At 38.7% G+C, this 25,283-nt stretch overlaps 3 protein-coding genes across 4 annotated transcripts; 1 reads left to right on the forward strand and 2 right to left on the reverse strand.

Moving 5' to 3' along the window:
• The first annotated feature begins 2,432 nt into the window (after nt 1–2,432).
• On the forward strand, nt 2,433–14,454 carry LOC131778009 (uncharacterized). Its single transcript, XM_059094384.2, has 11 exons — nt 2,433–2,680; nt 7,515–7,695; nt 8,011–8,139; nt 8,694–8,875; nt 9,322–9,436; nt 10,076–10,245; nt 10,489–10,619; nt 11,113–11,231; nt 11,856–11,973; nt 12,349–12,851; nt 13,448–14,454. Exons 1-11 carry the CDS (start codon nt 2,528–2,530, stop codon nt 13,987–13,989), a joined length of 2,343 nt encoding a protein of 780 aa, XP_058950367.2. The 5' UTR covers nt 2,433–2,527; the 3' UTR covers nt 13,990–14,454.
• A 17-nt stretch (nt 14,455–14,471) lies between these two features.
• LOC131777996 (visual pigment-like receptor peropsin) lies at nt 14,472–17,405 on the reverse strand. Of its 2 annotated transcripts, none has more exons than XM_066159548.1 (2): nt 17,303–17,405; nt 14,472–16,047 (listed from the first exon to the last, which is right to left on the reverse strand). In XM_066159548.1, the coding sequence occupies exon 2, from the start codon at nt 15,974–15,976 to the stop codon at nt 14,927–14,929; it is 1,050 nt and encodes a 349-aa protein (XP_066015645.1). In that variant the 5' UTR covers nt 15,977–16,047; nt 17,303–17,405; the 3' UTR covers nt 14,472–14,926. The 2 variants fall into 2 exon arrangements, with proteins under 2 accessions (XP_066015645.1, XP_058950354.2); XM_059094371.2 differs by having other exon boundaries at nt 14,472–15,979; nt 17,303–17,343.
• Nucleotides 17,406–19,692: 2,287 nt separating this feature from the next.
• On the reverse strand, nt 19,693–20,613 carry LOC131777995 (rhodopsin, G0-coupled-like). The gene has a single exon (XM_059094370.2). It carries the CDS (start codon nt 20,611–20,613, stop codon nt 19,693–19,695), a length of 921 nt encoding a protein of 306 aa, XP_058950353.2.
• Nucleotides 20,614–25,283: the final 4,670 nt, after the last annotated feature.

A 25,283-nucleotide genomic window follows, 5' to 3' on the forward strand; every position in this document is an offset into this window, starting at 1 on the left:
TACACGTGCACCAGTAGGAGTGGGAGCTGGGGAGACTCATTCCCAGTCAATCTCGTACATTTCTAGCAACGCAGTTGTGCGATTAACTTGCATGGCTTTTTCATATATATATATTTATTTATTTATTTATTTTTTTAATTCATCGACTACTTTCATTTGCGTGTAGGTGCGGAGAGAATCATTTAGGCAGATGCCAAGAAAAGAAAAGTTCAGAATGATTCATAATCGATCCCCGATCGTGGAAGGTCAATCAGTCACAAAGCGTGATGTCATGACGCAAATAATCTGAGTTTCTCCAGGAGCTTCTGGTTTCTCTTTTTCTTTTCTTCGCTCATGATTCTTCAATCTGCCACAAGCGACCAGCCGATTTGATAGTGGGGAAAATAGATGATATAAGGCGAAAAAATCATCGGTTTAGATCATGATCAGTTTACGCATGCCCCATCATAGAGAGTTTTTTGCATCAGCTGAAGTTCCTCATCTACACAAAGAATTTGCTGCCAACAGCATTGGAGATTTTTGACCGTGATATGGTGTTTCAGAAGCATTTTCTAACTAATAAGTCGCATTATTCAAGACTGCTGACCTACTACTTTTTAAAATCTCTTTCTGTTGGTGTTTTTCCAAATTAGAGCCGTGAGAAATTGAGGTTTGGTCATGCAAGAAAGTGATATGTGATTGATCCAGGTCACACGAATTTCCTTAATTCCAAAAAGCGGAACACATGTATTAACAAATTTTTTCACGATTACTGTAACCTGAATCAACAAGTAAATCCAAAAGGTGGAAATTTTTGCCATTTCATATTTTTTCGGAAATATTAATTTTTTTGTCCCAACGTGAAGGAATGAAAAGGAACAAATACAAATTTTCAAAGCAAGGGTAAACCTAACCTCTTGTAGCAACAAAGTTGTGATCTTGACGATGTCATTGAGCGAGCGTATTGTATAAAAGCAGAGACTGATACATGATAGAACTAATGTGTTTTTTTTCCGTGCTTTTTACCAGCTGGCCAAACCAGCATTCTTCTACATGCATTGTAGTTAATATTTGTTGATTAATTATAGTCTAGTTTTTATATGTTGCAAGTGGCTCAGACTTCCGGAGCGGAAATACATGTTTAGATCCCAGGACAACGTAAAATCAAAGATTAAACAGAGTATTTAAAAATCAAACGAGAAGACAAAGTTTAAACTGATAAAACAGTGATATAGTGTAGAAATTTTACAGCAGCAACTAGTGCAACGATCTAATGGTGTGATTTTCTTTTCGGTCGAAATCCGCTTCCTCGAACTTCCCAAGGAAACGGGAATTGGTTCGAGTTATCGAAGGTTCAAGATTATCTGGATTAGAGTTGAATTTCAATTTCCCGTCTGTTATTAATACGGATTCATGTTTTTACCATCCTTGTAACATCAAAATTAATTTTCATACATTTGGTCTCTTCTATAAGAGCTTATTTTTAATAAGAACGTTTAGTTTGGGAAGTTTAATGAGCAAAATGTACCATATTTTCATAAACACATCTATTGACAGACCCTGAACCTGTCCGTCACATCCGGTGGGATAATCCTTAGCGTTCTTTTATCCTTTTATATGGGCAAAATCCTTGAAGGCCTAATTAGCAAACATTTGAAGCCTATGTCAAGAGACAAATTAGCTCCTATGTTGCAGAAATTTTTTCGTCGGGAATTACCGAGGAATATAAAACATGCAATTTAGCAGACGCTGCTTATTTACCCTGATGATGATCAAAAACGTCTAGTTTTGACTTTTAAAACATATTTTTGCCTTGTAAATAGCTCACGTTTTCATATCACGTTTTCATATCACGTTTTTACCAATCGCGATTAGGAAAGAGTGGAAACTGTCAATCAGCTATGTTCTGATCGAACGACGTTTGTACTTAAAGTTTCGAGTTATCAGGGTACATTTGAGCCAAGGGAAAGTAGAATTAACTCGACCTAATGGAAATTTCGAGGTAGCTGATAGTAAATTGCCAGAAAATGAGGAAATATAAAATCTTTAAATCCGATCTTAATCGAGTTAACGAGGGGTTCTATTGTCTATTTTTTAACAAGGCCGATGATGTATTAAACACCGAAGGAGGTAAAAAAGACCCAGTCATAAAATATACGTATGCTCTTAAGTTTGTCGAAAATCAGTCAAACTAAATTTCAACTGATAATTTTTATTACTGTGTCAAACACTTTTACTCGTGTCATTTAGGAATTTGCGGATAGTCGACTTCCTGCAAATAGCGTGACGTTTTCCATATATTTCTACTTCCTGTAAGACTTGAGATCGTTAAAAAAACAAGTTATTAATTCAACGTAATTGTCTACGTGAAATCATTCATGTCTCCGCGACAAAAGGTCAATTGCTCAGTGTCAACAGATATAGTATATAATCCTTCTCCTGTCTCAAGTTTATCAGATAGTTTTCGTAATCGAGACTACAACATCAACAGTATTCAAATCGTGGAAAAAAATTTTTTCTAGGTCTGGTGCACTGTACGAGCTACTAGATGGCATCGCTTTCTACGAAAAATTGGGGTAATGGAAAGGATTTCTGGGGAATGAATTGGCAGTACGATCCACAATGGATATTGAACGAGGAACAAAAGGAAATACAGCTGAAACTAATAGAATGCTGTCGTACACTCATCAGACCCAACGCAGTAAGTTTTTGGTATAACGAGTTACACCATGTTAATTCATTATCTTGAATTTAATTTCAAATTTGTAAGACGACTATTGAAAAAAAGAGTTTTCTTTTGCAATTTCGTGGCGAAAATTGGAGCGAGTTCGCGCGTGGAAAGAGGAAAGAGGAACGAGGAACGAGGAACGAGGAGAGTGTGAAAACGCATTCGAAATAGAAAACTGATCAGCGCTGGCGCTGTCGGATTAAGATTATAGACGAAATGCATTCATGGATTAAGTCTTCTAATTTTCTTCTTCCTGTTTTCGCCAAGGCCTTTTTGGAATAAAATTCCTGTGTTCCAAGAATCAACGGAAACTCTACAATTTTCCTCTTTTTAGCGCAATCTAAATTTTCCGCCTGTCACTTTACCACTCTTAGGGGAGGGCACATTGCATATTACACTAGCCTAAATTCATTGTGAACAGTTTTGAGCTTCGTTAAAAAATTCCGTCATATTTTGTAACTGTAGAGTGTATTTCATATTGTGGATTCTGGGTAAGAAATGCGGGTTGGGAAACTGCCCATCGGTACTAGATATATTCCGCATTACTTCTTTGGCAGTAGGGGACTCTTTGTTAGGAAGATATGAGGTGTCTTCTTAGGCCCTGTCATGTCCGTACTACAAAGGATAAATTCAAAACTTAAACGATCGGGCCTTCGTCCATACTTCTCCGAATAAATTTTTCGCTCAAAACTGTATTTACGAAAATGTTCTCCAAAGTGAATGAATTTTACCCGCTGTTGGGTCTAAACTCGAAGGGAAAACATTTTGAAAACAAAACTTTACGAACATGTGCAGACAATTTTTTTCAAACGAAATTCATCAGTTATCGCTGAGTAATATTTTACGTGGGGGAAAAGTTATCTATTTAAACAAAAATCTCATGTTAACGGAAATAATTATCAATGATGTCCCTTAACGGGTGCATATGATTTCGCTCAAAACTGTATTTACGAAAATGTTCTCCAAAGTGGATAAATTTTACCCGCTGTTGGGTCTAAACGCGAAGGGAAAACATTTTGAAAACAGAGCTTTACGAAAACGCACTTTGATCAGTTTTTGTTAAACGAAATTAATCAGTTATCGCTGGGTAATGTTTTACGTGGGAGAACAGTTATCTGATTTCAACAAAAATGTCATGTTATCGGAAATAATTATCAATGATATCCCTTAACGGGTGCATATGGTTGATACTTCGACGCGAGGGGGTGCTCAACGCCTTTCCAAGGGGGTGGGGAAAAGTTTGGTCTTGCATCTTAGTCGTGTTACATTCGCCACTGATGATTCCATCCCCCTTTCCCTTCTCCACCCGAATTCCCCCCCGCCCCCCCAAATAATTCTTTGAAATCGATACTATAAATTCAAATTCAAATTACATGTACGTGAAATAATTTTGTCTATGTCAAAGAAAGGTCAATTACAAAATCCAAAGAATGATAAAAAACAGAACTATGAATATCGTCAATTTATGCGAAGATTCTAGGTCTCATACGCGAAAATGAAAGCAAGCGAAGTATGATTTCAGAATGTCATTATACAGTTGTTTTTCTTTTTAAAAAACTCCAATCTTTGTTCATTAACTTGCATCTGGGTCAGTTTCGAACGAACTGCATTGATTTGATCAAGTCACTTCTCGAACTTCACATATTTTTATTTGATATCTGAAAACAGGAAAAACAATTTATTTTCAAAGATTTCTGAGTCGTGACCTTTTCCGAATTATCTGTTGCTGACATCGCAGCTCTCAATGAGCGTACTTCAAATGTCTAGAAATTATGGTGATTTAATTCTTCTTAAAACAAAAATTTTTCCACGTTGCATTATCGGTGAAGTTTCATGATCACGATAACTATCGAGTCATGATTACGAAAAATTTCCTCTTTCGGAAATAATATTTATTTGGCTAAATTATAAGCAATCTTCTGCTAGTTTGCAACAGTTAGGTCATGTTTTCGTCTAAAACCATGATTCCTGATTCTAGAAGAAAAGACCCCTAAAATCGATAAACAAGCACAATATAACTCGTTCAAGATCGCATGTACGGTTTTAAATCGAGACCACCCAGGACGTGAGAAAAGTAAAACAATATGAGAGAACGCCCTTTTCCTTGGCAAAGGAAACAAGTTAAGTGTATTTTAAGGGGGCCATGACTATCCCGCCTTGGCGGTGAGACAAACACAGCATGAGTCCTTCGACATCGCATGTACTGTTATAACTCTAGACCATTTAGAACTTGAGCAAATCGGAACAATACGAAGGAGCGCCCTTGTTTGTGGGAAAGGAAACAGATCAAGCATAAGTTGGAGGGGGATATAATCAATTCGCCATGGAAATAAACGAAAAATACCTGTTGAGAAACTTTAAGAAATGGAGAGCCAAAAGCTTTCAAAAATTTGCCAAATGGGGACATGTTTGGCACATGATTTTGTGGGAGGACGACTCGGATTTACTTGTCCTCGATTGGATACTGAGTGCAACCTAAAATTGATATAAATTTTTTATCTTTTAATAAGCTTGTCACTCATGAAAGATTGGGAAAAACCTATGAAGAAGTATCGGTTTCTCGCTCTAAAAAGACAGATGAGTCGTATGAGAAAATTTTTCCCATACAGATCTAATTGGCACACTTTCTTTTATATTGTGTTGCACCCTGAAACGCATATCTTTACGTGCTGGAATTTTGTTTTCGTCATAATATGAAAGCAACGTGCATCAACTCAATGATTTGTTTTCCAAGGGTTCGTGTCTTCGTGTCTTTATTGCAATCAACAAAGCCATATATCATCCTTAATTTCATTTGGTCTGCATGTTTTCGGGCTAAAATAGTGGCCTTGTTCAGTCGCAAATAAGTTCTAAAAGATAATTTGTTATTTAAATAACACGCTTTGGCTGGTCCCGATGGATATTGGCGTCTGGGCTTAACCCTAAGATTGTCAAATTTATCTTTAGGAGTTTATTTCTCACAGAGGACTTATCTTATCTTTTTGACGTTATCAATTGCCTTTCCTATAGGTATTCTGACATCGCAAAAATCACGAGAGGCTTAGAAAATTTTTTCTGCAGATGTTGAGATCCAAAGGTTGCTTTCTTGAATTCTTTGCCATCACTATCGGGAGACTTGAAACTGTCTCATTGGGTTCTAAAATGTACAAATGCCAGCAAACTGAAACTCCAGACATAAAACGTGTCTTCTTATACAAGAGAGAGGATTAGGTTAAAAAGTTACAAAAAAAGACGTACGATTTTGAGTTCAAGCTGGTGTAATTGTGATTATCATGGGGAGGCGCACGTCTGCCCGCATGCCAGTATCAAATTAAGCAAAATTCCTTCAATTCTCAGGAAATAGTTTGGAGTGAGTAAATAAGCTTATAGAGATATTAAATACACGATCAAAGGCCTACTCTGACAAAGAAAAGCATAGACTGTCCTTCATTATATAAAAGAACTTCATAGCCACAATTTCATAGTTCTTTCCTTTCGGCGTGGCATCATGACTCGCTCAAGAACTTTCTGTGGCTTGTAGGTATAACATCAGACTGATAGAAAGAAGTTCTGAGATTCAATTCCAAATAAGAACTGAGTATTTCTTTAAAAACATTGCTTCTTATCTTCCTCGTTGTAACTCAAAGCCCTATTAGCTGTTTCATGCTCATTCTCAGCCAGTAATAATACTTCGAAATCTACCAGAAGCCTGATCCCGTTTTGAGCACGAGATGGTGTAAGTCATGGATGTATGATCACCTCGTATCAAGGGGTTGGAAAATCGTCTAATCTACTCAACAAAACAAAAGACGGACGTGGAAGGATCAATCGACAAAGGAAATCCAAAACACAATCAAATATCATTTTCCTGGCATGACTAAATCGGATATTTCTTTTACATTGAGCCAAACGACTTTGACCGACCACAATTAGATTGGCGCGCCCACAATCAAGGAAACTATGAATGTCATTGTAAACAAATCATTTATCTAATGAGCTGAACCGGCCGGAAACGATGTAAAGTTATTTGCTTCGTTTTATTGTTTCCCTGTAGTTTTTTTTTTTAACCCTATACACCCTAACATCAGTATCAATATTCTCCACACTCTTCTGTATAAATTTTCTTTGGTACTGGTAAGGAGAATTCGTTTAAAAGACAAAGATTTATAAGCTGGCGATCATTTCGTTCGTTGTCATAATCTTAATGAAGGATTCAGCGCTATTACTGTAAGGAGAAAATTAGATGCTGGTCACTCTTGGATTTTAAAGGGTTAACGTACTAGGTACAAAGCAAGAATCGTCGGTAATAGTTCTGGAAGGAACTCGAGTATGTGCTGCGTTTTCTGTTCAGCGGTCTCATTGAGTTTAAGAGTTGTTGTAGCTACGGCCACGCCAATCAGTGGTGCATGCCTTGGTGAAATATTAAGTATGACCTATAGGAAAGGCAGGTTATTAGATGATTAATGACTCTTCAGCAGCAAAATGAAAGTCGATAAAAATTCAAAGTATATTGAATCCAAGACGTTCGCCTATGAGAAAATGTGAACAAAAGGTTAAGGGCACCCCCCCCCTTTTCAGGGAAGGAACAGAGGAGCTAAGAACACAGTGAAGCCACATTACTCGTGAAGCCTTAAGGAGCAGTTTTCATGTATCGCTAGGGTGAGGGAGGGGGGGGGGGGTTAAGGGGGGTCACATGGTTTTCAGGGGAACGGATGGACGATAAAAAAAATGACCAGTCCCTTACCTCAATACCAAAAACACCTAATCATCACATTAAATGAGACATTTTAGTTATATGCCAACTAAAAGTGTTCCAATAAATATTTAGGCAATATGCGATGATACTTATACATTTCCAAGGAAGAGCATGGATGCCTTGGCTTCTCTTGGTCTTTTGGGACTTATCGTGCCTAAAGAGTTTGGTGGCCTGGGACAGAGTCACGTGTGTGCAGCAATGGTCGTGGAGACAATAGCACGATATGGTTGTTCAAGCACTGCAATGGTCTATGGTGAGTCCTCGTTTCACGAGAAGCACAAATTCTGCCATAAACGAGACATTGAATTTGTTTAAGAGTAACAGGTATATTTACCTAAATTTGAGAGTAATTCTAAGAGGGAGACACTGTTTTTAAGGTAACCATATATTATATGAGGGAAAATGATGACATGATAAAAAATGTTTGGCATTTGTATCACACTGCTTTCAAGTAAATTCATGAAAAATAGTGGTACCATAAATCCATCAAAGATTTGCCATAGCAAAACTGTACTGGGGCGTCTTTATCAAAAGTTCACATAAACTTTTTGTATTCTTCGTTTTGCAGTTATGCATTTAGGTGCAGTCGCTTCTTTGCTATTCCGACATCACAATAACAAAACAATCCAAGATCTGCTGAGAAGACTTGACAGTGACAAGTTGATTGGCACCCTGGTGTTCAGTGACCCCGCGACAGGTACGCAAATGTAATATAGAGGAGTGATGAAATGAATTTGGAGTTAAAAAGTTAATAGATAAATATAAGAATTTAATATTTTTACATTCAGGATGTGGCTCTCTGTCTCCTGATTCCAAGTCGAAATCACAATTTCCGATTTTGGCTGTTTCGTTTTTGCTCAGGGAGGTAAATCAGCAGATAGCCCCCCTAAATATTATGATTTCACAACAAAATCATCATAAATTTCTCACACTCTATGTAGATGTGAATCGAACCAAGGCCTTATCGATAAAAGGCGTGCACGCACATCTTTCAGCTATTCCTGCTGAGTGCGCTCAATAATTGAGTCCCAACACAAAGTTTTTCATAATTAAATAAAGATTGAAAGAAGGAAAAAACTGAACGTCGGTGATAAAATTTCTCTCTTATCCTTCCGTCAATTGTCATGCAATTGTCTCCATTGAGAAGAAGACCAAACAAATGATAGATTTCATCAATATTCTATTCTTTCGCTAACCTTCTTGCAAATGACTCACGTGCACAATGCGTACCTATCTATTGTTTCTTCATAGGCGGACATAATTGGTTTCCATTCAACTCCAAAGCTAAGCAATATGATGACGGCACCATTCAAGTTTTACGTCACGGTGCTTGGGTAACAAGCGCTGGATTTGCAGATTTCTACGTTGTTGAAAGTACAAGTCCATCATTCGGAGGAGACTACATGAATCTGAGTCTGTTTCTTATGTTTAAGGTAAACCTTGTGCGTTGATAAAAGAAAAGTGTTCTCGTTTGTCTCTTCAAATGGTTATTTGTGATGTAATAAAAATAATATGGACATTCCAGGAGCATGGCATGCATGCCCACAATAACGAAAAAGAGAAAAAAACGCAAAGAAACAAACAACGACACGAGAGCCATAGAGCATTGAACTGACCAAAAGATCGAATACTCGAAATGGAAATTAGTCAATTACTTATTTTGAAAAGCAACCAGTCAAAAAGGCGTATCGGGCTTCATAAGTTGACGTCATCACCTAGTCAAGACTGACTGGAATCTTGCGATCTACTTCCAAAGTGACTTTACTCGTGACATAAACGATAATATTTTATTATTTGTATGCTCCCCATCCAGGCTAGGCGATAATTTTTACGATCTCGTATGCTGATCCCATCATCATGTTTTTATGAAACTCAACAGAACGAAGTGCGTTCCAGCACCGATGACTGGTCAGCGTTGGGCATGCGCGGTAACCAGTCTAGCCCTGTTGTTTGTGAAGGTCTATTGTCACCAGACAGACTTGTTGGTTCCTTTGGTAAGTGTTACTGGACCAGAGCATTCTATTGCATTTCCACTAATAGATTTCATCATCACAGGACGCTTTTGAAATCTCTGATCTATAGGTTGATCTAGGGGGGAGAATCACGGGGGGACCGACCCCACCCCCATTAGACCGACAGGTTCTCTTAATCTCGTACCCAGATTCTACCGTGTAACCGACTGTGAAAGGTCTGGGCACGAGACTAGGGTTATCTTAGTACTTGTCTGAAATTAAAATTCTTGCAACTACAGTATCGTATGTTACTACATAATAGTATTCAATACTTACTTGTCCTGTATCATATATTACGTGATTTAAGCTATGGTGTAAATAAAAATTTGGACCCCCAATATGAAAAATTATTGGATCCGCCCTTGTAATACCAGCAGTATGCTGAACACCTATCGCATATGAATCCAGTGATGGCCTCGCTCATCAGCAAGTTTTTTGTAGCTCAGCTGGTACAACACATGGCCACAAGATCTGAAAGTTTGATCTTCCTAAGCTCGCGGGGAACTTAAACTTTTACTTTGTCTCACGTTCGTGATAAGCTGGTTTCAACAATCTTTGTTTGTTGATAAATTACATTTCTATGCGTATGCAACCGAACCTCGTTTCGTTCTTTATAAATAGGTGAATTTCCATTAGCTGCACATGAAGTCATCGACCCATACTTCCTACTATTCAGCTCGGCCTGTTGGAACGGAATTTCCCTGGGTTCTATGGATATTGCCAAAAAACACGTGATTAGAACAGAACATGTCGATAAGGGGATGCGCGTGGCGGACTATCCAGTTATACAGGTAACATGCTGGTGCCCCCCTCTCCCGTCCCTATTTTCTGATATTCTATTTGGATTGAGAGAAGAAGACTCTATAACCTCTTAACTAAACTAAACAAAACGCTTTCGTTTCCATTCTCTTTCCTTCATTATTTACATTCTTCTATTGATCTTTATTTGTCAGTTATATATTTTTTTATGGAATCCTTGTTATCAAGCTTACTAAAACCGGCTATTTTCTCTATCTTTTTTCCTCTCTGAACAGGACAACTTTGGAAGATCCCTTACAGAAACCAACTGCAGCCGTATGATGCTGTTCAGTGTGGCACAAGCCATGGATCGAGTGACCAATGATAACGACTGGTCCATATATGAACAACCGTTCATGGCACCTATGTATGTCGTAGATTCCACTCTTATTTCAAACCCTAAATCAGAGGGGATCTTACAATAACGTAACGTTGCATAAAGTTAATTCAGGTCACTTTACGTTTCATGACGCCACTTCACCTCACGCTTCTTCACGTTGTTTTTAGTCAACCTTGCGTCAATTTACGTCATATCATATATGTCACACCAACTCATGTTATAATATGTTTCATAATGACCTCACGTGGAGTGATTATAACAAGTCCTGGCGCACTTCTTGACCAACAAGGCCCTTTCTCTCGCCGGGCGCGAGAATCTGTATAATCACTTGAGTTATCATACTGGTGTGTCATATCGCATCATGACACGTCGATCACATTCCGCATAAAATACACCTCCATCAAACTATTCCACCACGTCTCCCATTTTTGTTAAAACATATGCTATTTTCTAATAACTTATCGGTCGGGAATTTTTTTTAAGCGTTTATTTGTAAATCTTTATATTATTCCTTCTGTAGTCGCGGTCAGTTCCATCATTGGTGTTTTCAAGTCAAAATCAAGGCAGCTTCTAACGTTGATGCCGTCACAAATGAAATGATGCACGCCTGTGGTGGAGTTGGATATAAGAAAGAACTTGGTGGGTAAAATTATTTTAACAATAAGCCTTGTTTGTTAGTAGCCTCGTTTCAGTGTCAACTTAAGCGAGGCTACTAAGTGGCATACAAAAAGAAGACTCGGTTTCTTGAGTGTGTGATTTTCTCTGTAACTAAAAAGTTCTATCAAGAAAAGCGGGTTCTTCAAGGTGAAAGGAAAAGAGGCGAGGAGCTGGGAAGTCTAAGACATCTGTGTATCTCACAGACTTCGCAGATTTAGGCGGCTGAATAAGTGGCTGAAGGGTGGCTGTTTTCAATAGAAGGGGGGAAGCTCTCAGCTTTTGTGCAGGACTTCGAATCCTAGCTGTAAGCGTGCGTAGTTTGGGAAGGGCTGTTCTTTACCAGTCTCCCACGCTCACTCAAACGTCCATGTTTAACCGAGTAAGGAATGCCTAGGCACTGGACTGATAACAGACCTTGGTGGGGCTTATTGTACTTTCCATTTATGCAGGGGCTCCTGCCCATTATAGTACCTCTCTCTCTCTCTCTATCATGAGGGAACTTGGTAGTAAAAACATAATATCCTCATCGCAAAGTAACCCGACTATAGAGATAACTTCAACTTTATAATGAAGAAACTCATCATGTTTGGTTCATGCGCATTGTAGGTCTGGAACGCCTTCTCCGGGATGGCAAAGCAGGATGGTTAATGGGCGCCAGTAACGAGGTGCTCAGACAAATTGTTGGAAAAACGAGCCTGTTTGGGCTTGAAGTCTTGGACCTCTGGTAAATAATCTATCCTGGTGCTAATTCATTCATGTCCACACTAGTTAACTAGAAGTTTATTCGAAATAGATGATTGAAATTTTATTACATTGTTCGAGTTTGACTCTGCTTTTACTTTGGGTAAATGCTTTTTGTTATGATCGAAAAGTTTACGTGAGTAAAGTTTACTGTTCCGACCCTGTGAATTAGTTTTCTTGCTTTTTAAGAATGTCATCTTTTCAGTTTTATTCTTCCGTTTCGTCATCAAGTTCGAAAACACAAAGGCCTATTGGACTCCAGATCGAAAAGTTTGAGTGCGAGCCTTGGGCGAGTGACTTTCTTCATTTTCTGCAGTGTATTTGAAAATAACTTTTTTCTCTCACTTGTAATTCTCAGGGGGAAGGTTTCTGATACACGTGTGCTTAATTCAGAACTGAGGAAGCTAAGTGCAGAAGAAAAGAAAGAACTGGCGCGCAAACTTCTCATTGAAGCCAGTAATGAAGACAACGATTTCAACCACAACATCGAGCTTCAGAATTCTTACCAAGACTCGGAGTTTGAAAATCCATTCAACACCAGTCCTCCAACTATGTTGAAATCTCTGGACATAGATGACGAGTTGTCTCGCAACCCTTCTCTCAGACCAAACGAGTTCACCGCCCTGAAACTACACTCAGTAAAACCTCTCGGGGAAACGCTTGCCGAGTACACATTTTCTCTTCCCCAGGCTACAGACTTCACTGGATGCTTCCCTGGTCAATACGTCCTGGTGAGGATTGGGAAACATCAGAGGTTTCTCTCCCCTGTATCACGCGCAAAAGAATTGGGCAAAATTTCACTCTTGTTGAAACATGAGACCAATGGAATATTCTCCAACTGCATCCGTGCTCTTCAAATTGGTGAGAATAACATAACAAAATATTTAGAAGTTAAATGTAAACCTATACTCTGAAAATTCAGCGAACAACATGCTTCATGATCCAGCTCCTACTTTAACGACGAGCCTTCGTCTACTAAGACTAAGACTGAAATAGGCTTTCTCGTTCTTTATTTTCCAATGCATCAAATTTGTGGGACGGATTATCTTAACTAGAGTTCGACGGCGCTTACGTGTCGTTGTAGTATTCCTTAAAACCCTAGAGGAAATTTTCTTGAACCAAATAAATGTTGTTTACCAATCTTTTTCCCCTACAATAATAATTAAACCTAAGGTGATTCTTTTTCTTTCCTTCATTTTCACACGCAAATATAGAAATAGACTTAAAAAGTACCTTGAAAGTCGTTTCGTCAGTTTGACGCTATGATGTCAAATTGCGTACCTAGCCTTGTTCCCGGGGTCCTCTCTCTCTCTCTCTCTCTCTCTCTCTCTCTCTCTCTCTCGAAAGGAAGATGGTTTGCTACTAAGCAGTATCGTCTGTGTCGAATACTATTTTTATCGGCAATGATAACCGCCTGGGTAAAATAAATCCAAAGAACTTTTTGATCTTTTCTTCAGGTGATACCGCAGATTTTCGCGGACCTTGCGGTGGATACGAGTATCAGCCTAATTCTACCAAGTATTTGACTCTGGTGGTGGGAGGTATGTCCTGCCAGCCTGCTGTTCAGATTATACGTGAAATAATGGCTAATCCTAAAGACCAGACCTCTGTAACCCTGGTCCTCTGTGCCGCCAGACCAGCTGATATACCTTACCTCCAAGAATTGCAGAAATACGCCTTACATGACAAACGTCTTACAGCTTCATTCACGGTGTTTGAAGTCGACTGTGATGATTGGAAGGGAGGAGAAGGTTATATTGATGCAAAGTTTTTGTCTAGTACCCTTCCCCTCCCAGAAGAGTCTAGCCATCGTGTGGCTGTGTGCGGAGGGCCCCGTATGGTCCTGGGAGTACTTCAGGGGCTCAGAACGCTGGGTTACTCAAGTGACAAGATCTTTGTGTACGGTCAGTTTGGGGTCCAACAAATCAGGGCTGTTTATGGAAAACATGCAAAGCTGGCAGAGCATAGGGAGACTCACATTATCAACGGATATCATTAATCAAACGTCTTCATACGGATTACCAGAAAATAAGCCTGTGTCTGCATGCTTATGATTGGAGAAGTAAACTTCGCCCTTGACCAAATAGGATACCATGATATTTCAAGCTTCTTACATCTCTTATTGTACGGTGACACATCGAGAAAGACTCTTTTAGGCTGAGAACAATTGATTGTTGCCATCGGATCGACTAGAACTGAACTCGAAAATTATCTGTGAAAATTTAGGGTCAAGTTTGTGCAAAGATTAACAATTTTGCATGATTGGCGCGACTGACTAACGAAAAACGGTTACGATTTTGACTACATAGATCGTATTCATTATCACCAAATGCTTGAGAACGGATGCTCCTTACCTTTAACCCCTTTTCAACTGGTCAAAACAAGTTTGTAAATATGTTGGTCAAATGATATGACCCTATATTAATCCATGACATATATATCAATAAATGTACCTTGAACACGACGAGTAGTTTAATAAACATATGTAAATCAGTATGAAATATGTGGCTGTAAATATCCTTGTAAAGAATTCGACCTATACATAAAATCTCCTTCTCGATCTTGTTCGAAAAGCCTCCGTTTTCCCTTTTGTTCCTCAACTTTTACTGGATTGTTCTCTTAATTAAATAGGTAAAATCAACTTAATGAAGAGAAATTTTCAGCCTGGTGAAACATAGATGTCTTTGAATGTTATTCTATCCGATCCGTCTTTTTTTGCGACTGTCATTGTCTCTCCGTTTTTTTGTCGGTCTCTCTAAATATTAAACGTATCTCCTAGTCTTCCTGTGTCCCGTTCGTCGTTTGCCGTTTCTGTAACTCCGTTTCAGCGAAGCTTTTGCACGTAAATAGAGCTTTATTGTTCCACTACTCCCTACTGGATGTTCAGTGGTCGTACTTGAGGGCTATCTCCCAGTTGGAATAGACGTGGTTCAGTTTTACCTCACTTGTCTGAAGTCAGGTGAATGATATGGGTAAGAGTTGGTTCTCAAATGAATTTCACAAGCTGCCTCATTACAAGAAGTGGTCCATGCCTTTTGCAGGGATGCCATCCTCTTTGAATTTCTATATATCCTTTTGGTCCCATCTCTAAATTTATGATACCAGAAGAAGCAAATGAGAGGATTTACAAATGTTGAGGTCTTGGCAAACATAGCTGCTAAGGCGAAAGCCAAAGGAGGGATTTTTTCTGGGGTACCAATGACTGAGAGAAACGAAATAATGGCATATGGCATCCAGACGAAGAAAATAGCCACAAACATGATCAGACCAGTCCACATTGACTTTTTCTTCGCCAATACGCGAGCGATGGTCATTTGTGCTTTACGTCCCCATTGCTTCTCGGCTATCCTTGCCATCCTTCGCAAATCGTATGAAATAGCAGTATAGCAAGCCATAATAATGATAACCGGAATAAACAGGAACAATACGAAAGTGATCATCACGAAAGAGACGTCAGTTGGATCAGTGGATTTCCAGTTGATGGAACACACAGCTCCACTGCCTTCAGGTCCATATGATGACCAACCAATCAAAGGCATTGTTCCCCAAACAAGCACAACAGCCCAGACAACCACAATAGTGGTGATCATTCCACGCCTTCGAGCTCCAGCGTTTCGTAATCCTCTCACAATTTTTCTGGCGGCTTCTACAGCAATAACACCGTGGTGCAGAATGGAAGAAAAGCCAACCACAGTGTGACCGTACGCGTACCAGTGACATCCAAAATCACCTACCAACCAGATCCTGTTGGCATTTGCGACAATTCCAAATGGCATCACAGTTACGGCTAGTACCAGGTCGGCCATGGCCAAGCTAAGTATTGGTAAGCTTGAAGGGGTGAGGAGACAACGAACTTTGTAGAAAGTTAGGATCACGATGCTATTGGTGATAATTGTCGTCAGCATAGTCAGAATGTAGACAGCAGCGATCGTATAGTAGATCTTCTTATCGAGGACTTCGATAATTTCGCCAGCCATGGTCCTCATGAACTAAATTGAAGAGACTGCCATAATTTGTTTTTATCGCACCGTCCTTTTTTGCATTATTTTGTAGAAGCCTGTAATGTTAACAACATCAAGGTTTTTGAACGCCTGCGGAACATATCGACATTTGAGCTTTAATTTAGTTGACACAACGAAGGATATGTTAAATTCTCAGAGTGATTTCGTGGTTTCTACAGGTTTATGTCCATCACTTACTAATTACAGAATTTTCATGTACAATTACCATATATAATTTTATATCCCTTTTCATTCTAGGAAGAGTTATTAATAACCAGTTAGAATTAAAGATCTTCCAAATCACCTCAAAACAAAGTAGACTTTGGTTCCAACTCATTAGAAAACGTAAAGGTGTCAATTGCTGCTACGAGCATGACTAATTATCTAGTGAGATCTCCCTTTTGATCCCACTGAATCAAAAGAAGATCATCTATTCCTCGTGTTATTTGTTACATTTACATAGGACACACATTTTTGTCGATACCGCAGTTGCTGTGAGAACAATTTCAACTTCCAAAGCTATTATCGAAACCTAAAAAATCACATAGCATTTTTTTTTTACAACTTCTTTTTTCACGAGAATTTTGACAAAGTAGAAGCTGGGATGCTTTATCTTTCAGATCCATCAGAATTCGGACACAGAAGTGATACAGGTGATCATGAGAAGGCTATTGATAGCTACAAGCCAATAACCGTTGATTTTTTTTCCGCTCTTATTACAAAGCAAACATTCTTAAATTAAAATGATTAAAATACATTTTGGCTGAGGAACATTTATCCAACAGGTTGAGAGAAAGATTCAGGTTGGCTCAAAAACGATGACAGTTTTTAAAGACCATCGCGGTGCAATCCAAAGGATTGAAGTCGACATAATTTTTCAAAGGAGGTTTGAGGATTCTTGAAAAAAGAAACACAAACACACGCAATTTATATCACCCTAGACTGTACATGTTGAAAATTTGACAAAATGCTAAGTGTCGTCTGAAAATACTTTCAGTGCGGCTGGAATATTCCGCATCTATTATAATTTTTTTTTTATTTTGTCATCGAAAAAAAAAAAGACAACATCATTACCCTTTGGTTTTATTTGGTATTGCGAAAATATTTAAAATGAAATCCTCGATTAAAAGAGATTTTCATTGATTTTTATGAGAAAGTGATTATGTTACAAATTATTTTCACAAGTCACAGGGAATAGAATCGTTTGAGATATACTAATTTTTAATGAAACGCTGTGTCTGTATTGTATCCATCAGATTATCCCAACAGTACCTAGAAATAAAACATGATGACAACAAAATAACACCTTACCAGTTTCAGAGCCTTTGTTCCCTCTTTGGGGGAAATGTGAAGCCCAGAATATTTGGCATTGGTTTTGTCTGACCGATATACGCAGTGACAACTTGAAGTCTTCGCTATTTGCAAACTGCCCCAAAACACGCTTTGTCTGCTTTCCAATTTTGCATAATAGTTCTCTTTAATATTTATGGGGAATTGAGGGTGGCGACATAGAACAGCAAATCGTTCAAATGCAGATGTCTTCTTTTCTTCGTTTCTTTTTTTTTCTTTCTTTGTCCCTTTTTTTCACTTGTTTCTATTTTTTCTCTCTTTCTTGTTTTTTTTTTTTTCGTCTTTCCGTCTTTTTTTTTTCTTTCTTTTTTTTCATGTGTGTGGGGAAGCGTTACTTGTAAAGATTCATACGTCCGTTACCAGACTGTGGGCGGATACCAAGGGAAGAGATAAAGCCTGGGGAGTAAGCCTAGCTACATTCATTTGCGATTCACAACGCTGCTCATCCAATGAAGGCGGTTTAAATATTTCCTGACAGAATTTTGGTGGAAAACCGAGTGGTGCCGAGTCATTATTGCTCCCGGTATTTCTCTCCAAGCTCGTTTCTGCTGATTTATACCATACTGTGCGTCGTGACGTCACTAAAAAGATTCAGAGCCTCATTCCAGACTTTACGCGAGCAACGAGACATGAGAGATTAGGGACTAGGTTGAATAGTAAAGAAGCTCTATAAATTAGCATCTGAAAATGATTCGCACTTTAAATTTACAAATATCTTTATTTATGCAAGTACTTAAAATGAGGAATTTGAACTTGAGGAAAATTTTATTCGCATTTTCAAAACCTGTTTTCTAAAGCAATTATGAGAGTTGCCATTGAATATCATTATTGCTTTTTTCGGAATTGAAATAATGAAAAGCTTGTGGACACGTCCAAAGATCTGGGTACAAGCCTGAACCTGGGTTATCGTTTTGTGCTTTTGGAGGAGACCGTTAACTCAATCAAAGTTCTGTGAATGACAGTGAATATATAAAAATCATACGTGAACTGCGGTTTTTTAAAAAATGAATGAATAAAGTGATCTTCATTTATTCACTGTCATTTATTCATCACTTTACGGGTTTAATTGGAACCAACGTGATGACCAGCTCCCAGTTGCCTTGTTAGCTCAGTTGGTAGAGCACTGCATCGGTATCGTAAAGGTCATGGGTTCAAATCCCATACAGGCCTGAATAGTTTTTCAGGCCTTATTTTCACTACTGCGAAGTTCTTTACTTCACCCGGGAGTTTGAACGAGTATTAGCACAATTAACCGAGAAAGCTTAATCGACTGAAACCGGAATGACAAGCAACAAATAATAAACAACAAATCTTTTATTTCTTGTAAGAGCTATTACTGTGAAATGATAATAAAATTACTTATGATCAACAGGCAATATTCAAAAACCGTAGTTTGATCACAACTGAAACCTAGAAGGTAGAAGAACCGTGAAGTTTTCAAGTTATTCCTTCGCCAAGCATTTGATGAATAAAAAGATTCTTAATTTGAAAATATCTGATTGATTGCGATAAATAAGATTATAATAAATTGACTAAATTAACTAATTAGGGAAATTTGAAATTACACTTGTATTCCGAGAGAGAGATGTGATATTTCCAGAGAGTCTCAATAGAGTGATGACTTTTACGGATAGCGTTTAAAATATTGGCAATTTTACGACTAACGGTAAACATCATTTCATTGTTCTCATCAGGAATTTTTCTGCGGCTAACTTTTTTTACGACCAACGGTTAAAACTGTCAGTTTTTACGCCCGACGGTAAAATATTTGGCCGTTTTTTGGCTCTTAGATAACCCCATTAAGACTTTCTTTCCGAGACAATGAATCCACCATCGTATAGCACCCAAAATATTTTGTTCTATAAGACGGAATAATTCACGTATGTCTTTCAACCTTACATTTACACTTTCAAATACATTTTTGGGGATCTGACAAATGCTTGGTTTTGCCCGAGGTTAAGTTTAGTAGAATTATTTTTAATATTACACCATTCCTTAAGTTCTCTTAATTCAGAATTGATGAAAACTTCGAAAGTTTTCATGTCGCGAGCTGACGAGGTCATCAGAAAAATCTTGGAAGTCAGGCGCCTTGACCAGACGCCGTAATGGCATACCCTGCGGAGTGCTGCAGATCATCTTTCGTTTTAGCGATTCTATAGCCACACATTGCTGCCTACTATCAAGCTAGCTCGTGAACTATTCTAAGGGAACTCTCCTTATTCCATATTTCTCTAGTTTTATCAACAATATTTGGTGATTCACTATGTCCAAAGCTTTCGAAAAGTCTATGAATACTCCACAAATGTATAAATTGCTGTCTATGGCTTTTCTAAATCTATCTACAATTTCGCTTACAGCTTTTGCTGCATTGTGGAGTCGCCTTTTCCACAAGAAAACATCTTCCCAAAAAGTTTCTTTACGCCTTTTCTAAATCTTTTGTAACGAATGAAATATGTAACAGGATTAATGAAAAGAGAGGTTTTGGCAAAAATGGAAGGGGCCGTAGATACTGAATGGGACAGAGTTACTGGTTTCCAAAATGCCTTATAAAAGGACAGGGCTGCGTAAGGCGACCAAACAATTAGAAAACTCACAACCATAATGAATGTTGTTAAGGTTAATCTCTTTTTAGCGAGAACAGTTTCTAGCGTTTGCTGGGATTTTTTACCGCAGTTGCGCCTTGATCTTTTTTCCATTTGTCGAAGGTCGTAATAAATGATGGCATAGGATGCTATAAGTACAAAAGAGGGCAGTAATAGGAAACAGGTGAAAGTGCAAATCACAAAAGAAGTGTCAGCGGTGTTGATTGACTTCCATCTTAGAGAACATGATATCCCATTGGCTTCTGGGACATATGCAGACCAGCCAATCAGTGGGAAGATTCCCCAGATCGAGGCTAATGCCCAAATAAGACTAATGATTGCTGACATCTTCTTTCGAGTGACCTCTGCTGACATTGGAAAATGAGTCTTCGAGCACCTTTCAACTGCAATGGCCACGTGGTGTAAGATAGAACCAAGGCCTACGGTAACATTGAAGTATGCGTACCAACTGCAACCGCTGTAATCAAACGGCCACCTCTCGTGGGCGCTTGCAAATGCTGCCAATGGCGTTGCAATTGTGGCCAAAACGTTGTCAGCTACTGCCATGCTAAGGACTGGTATATCTGCCGCGGACAAAAGCTTACGATTCTTGGTGAAAGTCAGTACCGTGACAGTATTGAGAGCGAAGCCCAGAACAGCAAGAAAGCCAAAAAATACTGTAGCAAACATGTTTTTTAGCTCATTTGTCTTCTTCGTCCTCCTTTGAACACTTCAGCCGTTTTCACTCTTTTAACTGTAATCAGAAACGGCACCAAAAAGCTTAATGGTCAATCCGAAGAAAATACAATAAAACCGATTAGATTTTCGTTCGTAAGAAAGAAAAAAAGGCAAAATTTAAAGGCATATAAACCAGTGTTTTATGAAATTAAAATGAACAAGTAGACATTTATTGAAAATCGTCTTGTAATTCAAACTCGTCGGATCTAAACATGGCTGGAACCTCCCTCGAGGATTCGCAGCATTCGCTTGTGTTGAATATTATGAGACCCACTGTAAACTGCCCACCGTAAAGAGGTTCTAAAGCCGAAATCGCTCTGACGAAGGGCTAACGCTCGAAACCGACGGCGTCGGCTCCAGCAGCTCAATGTTCCATTACCGCGCACTAATTATTACCGAAAAAGCTTTAGCTACAATGGCGCCACATTATGGAACAGTCTACCATGCGATATAAGGAACACAGAGTCTCTGGGGGTATTTAAACGTAAGATCAATAACATTTTTTAACGCACGGCACTCACGGAAAACAGCTTTTAGTGTTATAGTATATAGTTTGAGTTTTAAATATTCTAGCGTATGTGATATGTATTTTTTAGGCTGATGAATTGACCGTGTTTAAATAAAAATAAAATGAAATGAAAAATGAAATTTTAAATAAAATAAAATGAAGCTCTTTACGGTGGCCAATTCAAACTTCTCAACTCGGTTTATAAAACGAAATTATCTTGTTAAACCCTCGCAGACGCAGCACTACAGGTTCTTTAAAAACTTACCCCTTCTATCATTTTGGGAGCTGTATAGTGCGAAAATCTCTCAGAAAAGTCCAAAATCAAATACTGTTGGTAGCCACCTTTCTATACAGATGTGCGTCAAAGGCATTCATCTTACGTAGGTAAGAGCCAGTCATAATTTATCGCCGGCGCGTAGTGTTGGATTGTGGCGAAGGTTCACGTTGTTGAGGGTCCCAATGAGGATAACCGTTAGCCGTAAAACGGCCAAAATATTTAGCCGTTAGTCGTAAAAATTGAAAAATTTTAACCGTTAGTCGTAAAAAAAGTTAACCGTAAAAAATTATCTCTGGTGGAAACAATGGAAAGGTGTTAACCGTTAGCCGGACATTGGCCAAAATTTTAACCGATAGCCGTAAAAGCCATCACCCCATTGAGACCCTCGTTGTTTTCAGGGGAAACAAAGCGGGGATGAGTCGTCGCCGCCGCCAAAGTATAAGATGGGGAACTACATGACTGCTAATGAGGGGAGGGGGGAAAAAGGGTCGAAAGAATATTGCAGAGCCCCAGGGAAGGATCAGGTTAATTTTCTCGTGACAACAAAATAAGTTCACTGCCCTCTCCCCTTAGGCGATATGTAATAACTGGCTCTGTCAATTGTATTAACTACACTGGAGAACGGTCAATTTTTTAAACATGATCTTTTCCACTCAGTTCATCCAATGAAACAGAACAACTGATCAAATTGTTATTTCTCTTTGCTCGCTATTCTTTTCCTAGTCTACTGATGAAATAAAAGTCGCTTTGTGGAACATAAGTGTATGATTCAAACACAATGTCTTTTTTGTTTATATGTGAAGTGAGGAGAGCCGATCGGTTCCTTTTCTCGAGACGTCATTGATCAGAGAACTTGTTGGTTGGCTGTTGTGATCATTTAAGTTAATTTGTTCTCATTATGTTCTGGCCAAAACTGAATCGAAAGGATAGAACATTTTGGTCAGCATGCCTCCGTTGTGACGATGAGTCGTTTTCGCCAATTTGTGCAGAGAAAAAATTTGATCTCTAATCATAAATAGCCGTCAAAGTGAATGCCGCGACAAACTTGAGAGCAAAAAGCATGCAACGATCTTTTAGAAGACCCTTAGCGCCTTGTCGGAACAATGCGTATCACAGTGGACTGACAAACAGACTTGATCATTGATTTGTTCACTATCACAAAGTAATTTTTGCATTTAGAATTTTTATGTTGGTTCTCTTTCTGCAAAAAAAAAAGAAAAAAACGGCAGCAACGACCAAAAACATAAAAAAAAGTCCTTACTGTATTTGGGGGTCTTAATGTGGTGACAGCTTTTACGGCTAACGGTTAACATTTTGTGCCAATTTACGGCTAACGGTTCGCATCTTTCCACTGTTGTCATTAAAAATGGTCCAGGTCAACCCTTCCTAAGACTAACGGTTAAAATTGTCAGTTTTTGCGCCTTAAGGTTATTTTTTTGAGATCATCTGTGTTTCCGCCGTTCTAAGTGATAAACGATGCTTTTAGAGTGATCAACATTTGTCAATTTAAATGCTTGGTTTTTTTTAGTACGATGGTTCTTTTATTTCGATCTTATTTATCCCGTTTTGATAGTTGAAGATTTAAAAGGATGATTTTCTCCGACATATTTTAGTTCATAACTGGGGCGTGTCGATCGTCTGGCCGTACTTCGAAAACATTCCTTACCTGGCAACCACTCTGGAATATTACTGTCAGAATATCAAAAACATGTTGATTTGTTTTCAATAAGCCAAGTAACTTCAATTTTGAATATTGATTGTTGGGTAGAAAAAAAAAGTGAAAAAATTGTTTTTCAGAGAGAGACAACAACTGAAATTTTTAAGGATAGAAATGAAAAGAAAAAAACATTTTACTTGAATAGTAAATGGTTACAACGATAATCGAAAGTTCTAGAATCACTGCCGAAGGCCAAAAGTAAGTGTTGTCTATAATATATAAAATAGCTGTTCTGACCAATGAATATGTTAACTTTGAACTTTTTGAATCTAGCTATAAAACTGCTTTCTTATATAACAACTCAGTGTTAAATCTCTATATATTTCGTTACAGTTAATGTTACTTACCTGCTGTGCCTAAATCTTGTATTTTGGCATCGGTTTGGTTTTCCAATGGGAACACAAATATGGAAAGTGCAGAATGTAAACTTTCTGGTTTGAGTCCTTCGCCTGGAGAGCCCGACTTCTTTATGAGCGACTTCCACCTCACTTATAAAACGTCCCATGAAAAGGCATTATATAACGAACTGTTATGTAACTGGACACGAGACGTAAGGCGTGAGATGTGTGTATCAGGTAAAGCCACGATGATTTTCAGGTAAGCTAGATATAAGCCAGTATACTATACTCCTTGCATTCGCCGAGTGGGCCTGTTCTTGCGAATTTCATGCACTCGTCGCTGCGCTAGTGAGGTTGGCAAATCAGCTTGAGTGATTTTATTACACAGTTATTTAAAATGGAGCTTAGCAACAAAATTTACTCACAGTGATGTTAACCTACCATGGCCTAGGAGGCTTACAGTCCAGTTTTGTATTTGACAGTCCAGTTTTATTTTTTCACAGTCCAATTTCATTTTTTCACAGTCCAGTTTTGTTTTTTCACAGTCCAACTTTGTTTCAATTCGCAGTCCTGTTTAATTTTCAGTATTTAGGTACCAGCTCTCTATGTTGAGACGCAACAGCTATGCGCATGCTCATGTGCTATGCAATCTGGCTTTTGGCGGGAATTTTAACATTACAATTTTGTCCTAACTGATTTAAGAAGTCGAGAGATGCCTTTGCCAATATATACGCCATGTAAGAGAGTAGATGACGGAACTGCTGAAGATTATCTGGAGTTTGTATTGCAATATTTCTGGCAAGGCTACAGTAATCTGGAAATACTTGAATTTCCGAAGCTCCATGGGGTGAGCATATCAACTCTGAAAAGAAGGCTTAGCTCTCTAACTAGGATCATCAAGAAAAATTATCTGATGATGAACTGAGAAGTGCCATTGAGAAAAAACTCGGTAAAAGCGGTTGTTTTGTGGGATATCGTAAGATGTGGGCAAGGATAAGAAAGAAGGGATTTATAGTCAAAAAATCAAAACAAAACTGGGCTTTGAGCCTCTTAGGCCACCGTATGGGCCATGGTATCCTGGGCCATAGTAAAAAGGGGCAGGGCCCTGCTTACGGTTATAAAATGATCTGAATATTACATACTCTGAAAATGGTTCTTTTCGATTATTTATTTTATTTCATTCATACGAAATCTTCAAAGGAAAATCCTTCAAAAGAGAAATATAATCGTTTGTTTCACAATGTGGTCTCTCTGGATGTGGATCGTGGACTGCACTCTGTTAGTCTTCTTCAGGCGATGAGGTGAATTGAGTACGCGTCACCTACATGCTGTAGTTCTCAGCTCTGACTGAATCGAATTCCACAGCCGTGACTGATGCACATTTGGATCAGGTCCCTCTATGGTCTGTTACCGCACAACTCTCCTGCTGTTGTGTTTTTTGATGTTGGCATTCAGGCCTCTGGGATTTAAATCCACTGTCCCTGTTGATGTTGTTAGGGCGAAGTCTTATGCGAGTTGCCTCTATCACCCGGTGTGTGAAGAACTGGGGGTCAAGATCAATAGACCTTTACTTCGTTCCAGAGCGGGCGATGTCCGCTGTTGTGAGCATGCTCTAAAACGGCGGAGGTCTGCGTCTTGGCGAGTCGCATATCCCTATCGTGTTCCTTGATTCTCTCCTGTAAGGGTCTGCCAGTTTCGCCGATGTAGACCTTCCCGCACTCACAAGGAATCTTGTAGACTACGCCATCCTATTTAGCCGGGCGACGGCATCTCTTCAGGCTT

Source organism: Pocillopora verrucosa, chromosome 12, assembly GCF_036669915.1.
Source record: "Pocillopora verrucosa isolate sample1 chromosome 12, ASM3666991v2, whole genome shotgun sequence".
Taxonomy (NCBI): Eukaryota; Metazoa; Cnidaria; class Anthozoa; order Scleractinia; family Pocilloporidae; genus Pocillopora; species Pocillopora verrucosa.